The following is an 11,564-nucleotide window of genomic DNA, read 5'->3' on the forward strand; positions in this document are numbered from 1 at the left end:
TAAACCTGCAAAAAAACTCAGAGTACCAAGTTTATTGCATTCAAAAGATAAAATCTACATGGCAGTATATTATTACAGTGTAGCAGTGTTTCTTCGCTGCTAAGAACGGTGCTGAGCAGCGATTTTTTGCTACAAAAAGAATTATTGAGCAACGTGAAAATGTTGCTCAGCAACGTTAAAACCCTCGATATTTTCCTTCTACAAATGCTGCAAAAATGCTGCTGTGCTCTTGTAGTGATGCTCCCCCTAGCCTCTACACCAATGCGAAGGGTACCCTCCATGATCAAATACTAGTTCTGACAAAGTGGTTTCTAGTTTGAGAATGCTATATAAACATTGGTGAGCAGGAAGACTAGTTTAGTTGGATGATTGTGATATCATGTGGGGGACGCCCTACAACATTCAGGGAGTGTAATCTCACCTATATCCAACATTGGTGTTTATTTTTTAGCACATGTTTGGCTACTACCGTACAAGTCATGGAAGTATGGAATGACTTTCATAAATTTAAAAAATTAAATTCATAATTTTCTTGGGCTATTTAGTGTTGCAAAGTGCACGTCCTAATAGAACCTACAAGTTTGCAAGGAACTAGGAAATGAGTGGATCATTACTAGTATGTGATCGGGTTACTACCTGGTTAAAGTGAGAAGTACTTCACTCTAGATGAGCATGGTTATTCATTATCATTGGATCCAACATAGTTTTATAAACCATGACTGTGTTTGTTAGAAAGAATTCTAAGCTAGAGAGCTTAGCAGAGTATTCTAACATGTCTGGCAAGTTTAGGACTGAACACGGTGATTCATAAGTAAACTCAAGGTTTGAAGCTAATCTACAGAGATTAGAGACAAACCACACTAGATCACGTAGACACTATACATCTCATAGATGTTGTCTATGTGGAAATCATCTTTGTTACAAGATGTGTAAACGGTTTCGCAACAATGCAAGAACTTTTGGGAAAAGGAAAAGGTAGCTTTCCTTAAACTGTGTGGTTAATTGAACTTTACCACATTACAGATGAATTTGCTAAAGACTTGTAAGTTGCATAATTTCTCGAATTAAAGTCCATGTGGTCTCTAACCACAAGAGAAAAACATCTTTGATGTCCTAGGACAACACGCAAAGGAATTCCTCGAATGTTGGAGCACATTTTTTACAAAGTTCTTCAAGATTTGAGAACTTCTGGTTGCCTTATTAGAAATTTGTGTTTTATTAACATCTTTCATAGTTGCAAGTGGCAACTATGGTTTAGTATTCTAGCTGAAACATGAGTGTTGCATAATTCCTTGGTCATAGTACTTAAGGAAAATATGTGATGTGTGTCCTTCTTTCCTTGTCATAGTACTTAGGAAAGTTATAGACGTAGATGACCACTAAGACACTTGTTTACAAGTTTCTGAACATTTTTCGCAGATGAAAACTTTTCTTGAAGGAAAAAGTAAAAAGATCAACTAACATCTAAGTTTGAAAGACTCTTTATCACACATCTCTACAAACTATATAGCCTGCATACAGATATAGAAAGTTTGATAGTCGTCAAAGGTTAAATATCACTGTAAGTAAGAGTGATTGATGGTGGTCAAACTGAAAACCCAACAAGGTTCTAGAGCATATGCTTATGCATAGATTAATAATCTACTGGAGATGAGTATCTCTCACCTTGGAATCTATTTTTTTAATTGTTCATGACTAGATTTTCTCCATTTACGTTGTTTTATGGACTTTTGTCTAGATCTCCTATGGCCGTAGAGCTATGCAAGAGAAGAGTCAACAAGTTGGTAGCATAGCATAGCATAGTAGCGTAGTCTATGAATTATTTAGTAGCAGAGTTTACAAATGGTTGGTAGCGTAGTCTACAAACTTGACTTGCAAGAGAGCTCTCGAGTACACCTAGTTTTTCATGTCAGTGCCATGTGAAAATAATGTATGACCAAGATAACGTAGTTTGTCTTAAAGTTGCAGTTGAGTCCTTGGAGTTACTGCACTTCCACATGAACCAAGGAGAATTCTTAGGTTCAAAGATCGGAACACGAGATGTACTATGTGCTGATGAGAAATTGTTAAGTGGAAGGATAAGTCATAAAAGGTCTCAAGTGTGAACAACTATATATGCCTACCGACAACTTTCCCCACTATGTTTTTGCGGATGAAAGCTCTTTAGAAAGGGGGGTAATGTCACATAGCTTCTAATAGCATGTGGGAGCGTGACCGGATACGAAGTCTGTATGTCAGAGCATGTACGGTGGTGGCAGCCGGGGTCTAGGGTGAGGGTACCCCAAGTCGGAGCAAATTGGGTGACCGAGCAGGCTTATGGGCAAGCAGGCCCCTATAAGTACGCGTGAGTGGTGTTATCCACATATTCCTTTATGGTTTCGTGTGGTGACTAAAGCTCTGGCTATGGTGGTGGCTATAATGATGTAATAGGAACAAAATCTCTTCCTATACCACCCTCTTATATTCCTAGATTTCCTACCATTTATGGGAAGAGTGAAGCTCGTTTTGATGCAAGGAAAGGGAATAATTCCACCAAGAAATCTCCTCATACCTTCAACAAGACTCAAAGGATGGATGACCCAAATATTGATGAGTTAAGAAGCAAAGGCTTATGCTTCAATTGCCAAGAGACATGAAGTTAAGAAGATTGTAGCCACCATGATTCTCATGGATGGAGGAGAGGATGCCGAGCAGTCTAATGAAGTTGAAGAGTCCTTAAGTTGAAGAGTTTAAGGACTGCCATGAAAGAACAAAAGTTGAGGATCACTCTTTTCATAAACGAGGGTGATGCATTTCCATTTGAACCCGGTGGTTGGAATAATGAACATATTGAAGATGACACAACATTTCAAAAGGATACATTTCCATTTGACCGAGTGGTGGGATTCATCTATGGGAGAGTTGTTCACGCTTTAGTGGATTTACATATGGATGAGGCTACATGTGGAAACCACTTTCTTATACGCAAGAGCAAGTTCTATTATGGGAGGAAAAGGATACATTTCCATTTGACCCAGTGGTGGGATTCATCTATGGGAGAGTTGTTCACGCTTTAGTGGATTTACATATGGATGAGGCTACATGTGGAAACCACTTTCCTATACGCAAGAGCACGTTCTATTATGGGAGGATGTGGTTTGACTATTTGGCATGAATTATATGGAGTTTTATGATCCCTACAATGGAAGATGTGCATTCTGGCAGAGGGTCTTTTGGTGATCTCAATGAGCTCTTTCATACTAATATGGATTCAAGGAACCTACACATCTACTTTTGGAAACCCTACCATTGTCTTGTACTGGAACCTTCTCTTGTCGTTGATGTATATGGAAGATATGGCAATTGTACACATTAGATTTTGAGGACAAAATCTTTGGAGAATGGTTTGTAATGGAGTAGAACTTTAATAGTTATCTTAGGTTTTTATGGTCATATAGCTTAGGTTTATGGACTTTCCCATGGGAAACTCTTCATCCCACTCTTGGAGAGGACCTAGAGTGGGTCAAGTTTTTAAGTGGAGGACCTAGAACTCTTCATCCCGACACTTTTTAAGTAGAGTGGGTCACTTTAAGTGGAGACGACCTAGAGTATGTGGGTTTTAAGTGGAGAGGACCTAGACTAGGTAACACTTGTAACTATGTAGCAGCTTAGTGCAATTATTATTTATTTAGAATTATAAACAGACTCTTCGTCTACATGATTGCCGGGCGAAATTCTCTGGAGGGAGGGAAGATGACCTCCTCGTTGCCGCGGCTGCGTGTCACCTCGATGATGGTGTCCACGTCCACGTGGAAAGCGGTGGCCAGCACCTCCTTGGGGATGCCCGCATACGCCGAGTTAGCGCCCGCTAGGAAGGACAAGGAGGGCCTGTCGCTGGTGAGAAGAGTGATAAACTCGAGGCCGTCGTTGCCAGCGGTCTTGATGGACGGAAAGAATTGCGGGATGACCAGCACGTCGCCCTCTCGCACCTCCCCTTCAAACACCTCTTGCCCGTCCCCGCTTGCCACCTCGATCCTTCCACTGCCCCTGGTAATATACACGATCTGGTGGGCGTTGCGTGCGAACGATGGGGCGTAGATGGCGTTCTGCATGGCGGCAGTAAAGCCAATGACGAATTAATAGCGCCAAACAAATCGTAAAGCCAATGATAAATTAATAGCGCAAAACAAATCGTAAGGCGATCAAAATACGTACATCTTCCAAGGACACTTTCATGGCGCTGAACCCCACGTGCTGGAGAGCGGGCAGCTTATGACTGCCGGCGAGCTTAAGCCAGCCCCCGTTCTTCACGAAGAAGTCGGGGTGGTGCTGCTCGCCCAAGCTGTACTTGAGCTCCTCAAAGTAGAAGCTGGGCTCAGCGGCGTCATGATAGAAACGGTGGACGTTGTACCGCTCCTCTTCCTCATATTCATCCTCGGGAAAACTGATCTGGTGCCGAGCTTTCACAATTCCAGCTTCTCTCTGGCCCTCCAGCAGCTTGTCCACGGTCCTCTCATCCACATTCCATGCGTCGGCCAAGGCATCGCGGCTAAAACCGTGCAGCAAGGAACCGAATCGTCCTTCCCGTTGTTTGCCTCCGGCGAGGCCAAATGGCTGTGACCAATCTCACACACACCCACACACACCACACACACGCACGCACTCGTCAGCTGTTTACAAGGAACTTAAGTAGTACACACACAAAACACAAATGGGCACATCAATACGAACAAAGTACATACATGGACGCGGCCGGGATTTGCACCGAAGGAGCTGTCGCCGGCGTACAGCACGTTGTGCCTCTCGTTTCCGTCGTTATACCACCAGTACACAGTGCCCCTTGGAATGGCAATCACGTCACCCTTCTTCACCCGCCTCACAAACGCCCGCCGGGACTCGCCTTGCACAGGGATCACGGCGCCCATTCGTCCACAGCCTGCATAGATCACGTCGTTAACACGATTTAAGCTATGTAAGGAAGGTTAAAGCTGATAATTTATCTTATATACCTTTCAGCACGTATGCGATCTTGTCCGCATCACTGTATTGAGGCACCAGCAGGCCGTCCTCTTCCAACTCTATCTCGGCGACGCCCACTCGCTTGTTCCGAAACGCTTCGATGTCCTCGCACCACGCCCTCAGCACCCCACCTTCCGACCTCAAAACCTCCCGAGCCCTCCCAAGCGCGAAATCAAACTTCCTATACGGTTGCTCACGATATCTTTGCCCGTCATCTCTTCTAATCTTACTGGGATCGTCAAATTTCTGCTCATGCTTGCGCGCCCTGGTACCAGGAGACGCTACAAACAACACAAGCAAAGCACACAGCACAGTACTTGAGCACCTCATATTATTCTCAGCAATATATTAATAATAATGCTCTAGAGTATATTGATGTGATGAACCCGACGACACAGAAGGGGTGCACACCGGAATTTATATACATGGACGGTAAGCAGTGGTGACTGGCAAGCGCCTATGCAAACTCCAGTTCACGGCTGTTTCTATGTGTGGATCACATGAATTTCTTACACGTTTTTGGCATGCACGGAATACGCGACTTACTCGAAGCAGCAACTTATCCAAGCTTATTTCCTTTGTTTTTTTTTCGCTAGCTTAAATACTTCATTGTGTATAAAATTATTGAAAATAAGTTACGTCATCTGGAAAAAAGAAGTTTGTGTCATGAGTGCACAAGTGGGTGGGTGTGCGTGTGTGTGCGTGTGTGAGAGAGAGAGAGAGAGAGAGGGGTGGTAAGAAAGACAAAATCATATTCATAATGCCATTTGAAAGAACCACTACAACACGTGGGGGGCACCAAACCGACATCGTGGTTTAGAAGCAACATTAACAATGCAACTAGCAGGTGAACTGGGGACAATTCCAAAAATTCCAAAGAGTATTCCACAAGAAATTTAAGAGATTATTTTGCAAAGTGACCAGCTCATTAGGTTGTCTGGTTTTAGGTATGTTCTTAAAATTAAGGAAGCATAAAGAGAATGACTTGAAACATATAAAGAAACACAAGTGCTCGATCCATTCTATTCGAATCAAAACATCTTATAAGGTGAGGTACAATTATAATCTCCCATGCTGTAACAAATCCATGCGGGTTTCTCGGTCCATTTCTAGATTCGGTAGATATTGCAATGAAAAGCTGTATTTCACTATCACTACTATCAGCATCATCACAAGTTAATGAACACTCATTTCAAGTCATCGGAATGAAATTCTCCTCATGCTCTACATTACTAGTGTAAGTCTCCTCATGCTCCGAGTTCTTTTCTTTGTTATCTTGCACATTTTGATCAATCATGATCCACTTGTACCTCATCCAATGTCTCCTCAACACCTTGATCTTGAAAGATCGAGGGGCAACTTATATAACATACCACCATTTTGAACCCTTTGGATTATGATGAAACATAGCCTAGTAAATAAGCTAGTAAGTACTTGAAATTCAAACCTTCATTATATTATTTCGTTGAGGATGTATTTAATTTAAAATCTCACATGTTCACAATGTTCAGGTAGTACAAAGGTGTCTCTTCATTATTCCAAAGTTTTGTGGCGTCGATTGCAAAACAAAACCCACTTGGATGAGTCTTGACAATTGCTTAAGCACCTCTACATATACCACCTTGAACCATTGGACATCACAAATAAACAAGTTGAAGGTTCTAAACCCAACCTTGTAGATATCTTGAATGGTTCCACAAGCTTGTCTACCACAATAGTTCCACAATAATCAAGCTTTTCTGCCCCACAAGAGTTCCACAAGAATCAAGTTTGTCTACCACAATAGTGGTATCAGGACTACAATACCTTGGAGATTGCTTTGGACTGCTCGGGCCCGTTTTCAAAGATTTGGAATATGCAGGAACCTTTAAAAACACTTTATCACCTTCCTCAAAAGATGATTTGCATATGACCTTTGTCGGCATAATGTTTAGCACAGTCCTGTGCTCTCTTAACATTATCTTTTGCGATTTTTGTCATCTCCTGGAGATCTTGAAGAAAATCTTTAACCTTTTATATCTTTTCTTTCTCAAATCCAATGGTCACTGGAGCTCGTTGTTGAGAACCATACATCAACATAAATGGACTAAATCTAATGGCTGAATGTTTGGCACTATTTTAAGCAAATTCCAAAATGGGTAAATATTCTTTCCAATTGATTTAATTTTTACTTACATATGCTCGTAGCATGGCTTCCAAGACTTGTTTGACTCTCTCGATTTGACCATCACTTTGAGGATAATCAGTCGTACTCATACTTAGCATGGTGTCCAATCTCTTGAACACAACATGCAAAAAATGACTGTTAAACTTTATATCTTTATCACTAACTATATCGGCTGGGTAAGCCATATAGTTGATACATATTTTCAATGAATAGCCTTGCTAACTCAAGCGTAATCAATGTCATTTTTGTCAAAATAAACCGATACATTTTAGTCAACCTATCTCCACGACCACCCAAATCGAATCGTGGCCTCTGTTCATTTTTGGGAATCCAACTATAAAGTCCATTGAGATACTCTTCCACTTGCCATTTGGGATCTCTAGTGGACTTAGTAAACCATCTACTTTTAGGCATTCTGCTTTATTGACTTGGCACTTTTGGCAATTTAAGACATAGTCTTAGATGTACTTACTTAAGCCAGACCAATAAAATTATCTCTTAACTAGTGCATATGTCTTCCGTGTTCTAGGATAACCAGCACTCGAACTATCTTGAAATTCATATAAAATTCCATGCCTAATGTCTGAGTTCGAAGGTATACATACTCTACATTTGCAAAGTAAATAACCATTATCGATGGAAAAATTCTTCCAATGATTTCTTTCATCACCTGTAGTAGTGACATGTCTCCTTGAGACATCTCTCGAGACTCGCCATTGGTGGAAGGGTCTGTCTCATGAACGGTGATATCTTCATTTCACTACAACACATCGGGGGAATAACAACGCTTTTTAGCAGTGTTTTGGAAGAGGAAATGTAAGGGTTTTTAATGCTGCTATAGCAATATTTTTTTGTTGCTTTAGCAACGAAAAAATGCTGCTACACTGTAAAAAAGTACAACGCTACTTAGCAGCATGGCGTGGAAAAAGAAATCGCTCTTCTTTTACCGTCTTCCTGCTAGTTTTATCATTTGAATGTCCTAACCTTGATACCTTGGGTTTTTTTGCAGGTTCATATCTAATCTATCTCTTCTACCTCTCCTACCTTATCCTCATCATCAAACTCAAGCAAGGTATGTCTTCTCTTTTCCTTCATCTCGAAATGCAGAAAATCTTTCCATGAAAGCTTTCTTGTGAGTATTATCCTTCTCTTTCCTCTCTTTTAAAATTTTTATTTTCTTCTTTTTCCCTTCTTATTGAAGTGCAACCCTAACCCTAGCTTCGACATAAAAACCCTAATAGAGAGCTTTAATGGAGAGCTCTCCATCAAAGCTCTCTATTTGGGTTTCTATGTAGAATCTAGGGTTAGGGTTAAGCTTCAATGAGAAGGGAAAAAGAAAGATTTAATAAGTTTTCTATGTTATGCAAAATCTTTCATTAAGATTTCTATAAAGATTAGGGTTTTGTATCAGGGTTAAGATTAGGGTTACTAATACTTTGTTTTCTTTATTTGGTTTTATTTTATAGGTTATCCACACATAGAAGCCTCATAAGGTAAGAGATCTCTCCCTTAAATTATGTTTCCTCTCATATGCTTTTACATGTTATAGGGTTTGTAAGTTTTAGGATTTGTTATTTTTTCTCCCCTCTATGGATAGCATAGCTCTTCTTTAAGAGGTGGCCATATGCGTTAGCCTCGTCTGAGGCTAGTGCATAAATCTTATGCGTTAGCCATATACATAAGCCTCATACATAAGGGTAGTGCATAAACGTCATGCATGAGACTTATGCATTACTAAATGCATAAGCCTCATGCATGAGTCTTATACATAAGGTTTATGCATGAGACTTGTGCATAAAGTCTCAAGCATAAGCCTCATGTATAAAGCTTATAAATTAGCGATAAGCCTCTATGCATAGCCTTATACATGAGGCTTATGCATTAGCCATATGCATAAGCATCACTTATAAAGCCATATGCATAAGCCTTATGTATAAAGCTTATGCATATGGCTAATGCATAAGCCGAGTAGATAAGCTTTATACATGAGGCTTATGCATTAGCCATATGCATAAGCATCATTTATAAAGCCATATGCATAAGCCTTATGTATAAAGCTTATGCATATCGCTAATGCATAAGCTTTATACATGAGGTTTTATGCATGTCTCATACATAAGCTGCATACATGAGGCTTATGTATAAGCTCCATACATGAGGCTTATGTATAAAGCCGAGTAGATAAGCTTTATACATATGGTTTAATGCATGTCTCATGTATAAAGCTCCATACATGAGGCTAATGCATAAGCCGAGTAGATAAGCTTTATACATGAGGTTTTATGCATGTCTCATACATAAGCTGCATACATGAGGCTTATGTATAAGTTCCATACATGAGGTTTATGCATGAGGCTTATGCATAGCTTTATGCACACTAGGAATGCATAACGTTATGCATAGCCTCATGCATAATGAGTGGATCATTATTACTACTATGTGATCGGGTTACTACCTGGTTAAAGTGAGAAGTACTTCACTCTAGACGAGCATGGTTATTCATTGTCATTAGATCCAACATAGTTTTATAAACCATGACTATGTTTGTTAGAAAGAATTCTAAGCTAGAGAGCTTAGCGGAGTATTCTAACATGTTTGGCAAGTTTAGGACTAAACATGGTGATTCATAAGTAAACTCAAGCAAGAGAGCTCTTGAGTACATCTAGTTTTTCATGTCAGTGGCATGTGAAAACAATGTTTCACCAAGATAACGTAGTTTGTCCTAAAGTTGCTGGAGTTACCGCACTTCCACATGAACCAAGGAGAATTCTTAGGTTCAAAGATCGGAACATGAGGTGTACTATGTACTATCCAGTCATAAAAGGTCTCAAGTGTGAACAACTATATATGCCTACCAACAACTTTCCCCAGTTTGTCTTTGTTGCAGATGAAAGATCTTTTAGAAGGGGGTAATGTCTCATAGCTTCTAATAGCACATGGGAGCGTGGCCGGATACGAAGTCTGTATGTCAGAGCATGTACGATCGTGGAATCCGGGGTCTAGGGTAAGGGCACCCCAAGTCGGAGCAAATTGGGTGACCGAGCACGCTTATGGGGGCGGGCATGTCCCTATAAGTACGTGTGAGTGTGGTGTTATCCACATATTCCTTTATGGTTTCGTGGTGACTAGAGCTCCTTGCCATCTTTGGCTATGGTGGTGGCTGTGGTGATGTAATAGGTACAAAATCTCTTCCTATACCACCCTCTTATATTCCTAGATCTCCTACCATTTATGGGGGTGGACACCCCAAGAGTGAAGCTCGTTTTGATGCAAGGAAAGGGAAATCTCCTCATACCTTCAACAAGACTCAAAGGACGGATGACCCAAATATTGATGAGTTAACAAAGGCTTATGCTTCAATTGCCAAGAGACATGATCACCTAGGCATATATGCTTCAATTGCCAAGAGACATGATCACCTAGGCATATATGCAAAGTTAAAAAGATTGTAGCCACCATGATTCTCATGGATGGAGGAGACGATGCCAAGCAGTCTAATGAAGTTGAAGAGTTTAAGGACTGCCATGAAAGAACAAAAGTTGAAGAGTCACATGAGGATCACTCTTTCATAAAAGAGGGTGATGCACTTTCATTTGAACTCGGTGGTTGGAATAATGAACATATTGAGGATGACACAACATTTCAAAAGGATACATTTCCATTTGACCCGGTGGTGGGATTCATCTATGGGAGAGTTGTTCATGCTTTAGTGGATTTACATATGGATGAGGCTACATGGAAACCACTTTCTTATATGCAACAACAAGTTCTATTATGGGAGGATATGGTTTGACCATTTGGTATGCATTATATGGACTTTTGTGACCCGTACAATGGAAGATGTGCATTCTAGAATTTTTTGGCAGAGGGACTTTAGGGAGTCTTTTGGTGATGTCAATGAACTCTAATGGTTTACTATGATAGTATTTTATGATATGTATGTGCTTTGGCATCATGAACATGTCATTTGGGGCTCATTTTGAATTGTTTTCATGAGAGATTTGCAAGTGGTTTCGACATCAACATGGATTGTCATAACAATCCACTATGCTTCAGGAGCACTTCTTTCATGATTGGAAGGTCTAGCTGTTCTACATTGTTCATACTATGGATTCAAGGAACCTATTTAGGGTTCATACTAATTCGACATCTACTTTTGGAAACCCTACCATTGTCTTGTACTGAAACCTTCTCTTCTCACAAATCAAACTCACATTGGATTCACTCACAATGTTTTCATATGAGTCACACGTATTCACAGAGTACACCACACGTTTCACACGTGTCACAGAGCTGGTGGGAATCATTCACAACCAACTAGGGTCACCCTCATTAATTCAAAAAATTTTATTGGATTCACTCACAATCAAACTCACACATTTCTTACATGCGTCACACA

The 11,564-nt window shown here is 40.5% G+C and overlaps 1 protein-coding gene across 1 annotated transcript; it reads right to left on the reverse strand.

Moving 5' to 3' along the window:
- Nucleotides 1-3,692: 3,692 nt before the first annotated feature.
- On the reverse strand, nt 3,693-5,380 carry LOC147618231 (cocosin 1-like). The gene is made up of 4 exons (XM_086775209.1): nt 4,989-5,380; nt 4,722-4,915; nt 4,195-4,593; nt 3,693-4,085 (listed from the first exon to the last, which is right to left on the reverse strand). Exons 1-4 carry the CDS (start codon nt 5,326-5,328, stop codon nt 3,693-3,695), a joined length of 1,326 nt encoding a protein of 441 aa, XP_086631335.1. The 5' UTR covers nt 5,329-5,380.
- Nucleotides 5,381-11,564: the final 6,184 nt, after the last annotated feature.

Source organism: Cibotium barometz, chromosome 35 (genome assembly GCF_041138505.1).
Source record: "Cibotium barometz isolate CiBa-2024 chromosome 35, ASM4113850v1, whole genome shotgun sequence".
NCBI classification, from domain to species: Eukaryota; Viridiplantae; Streptophyta; class Polypodiopsida; order Cyatheales; family Cibotiaceae; genus Cibotium; species Cibotium barometz.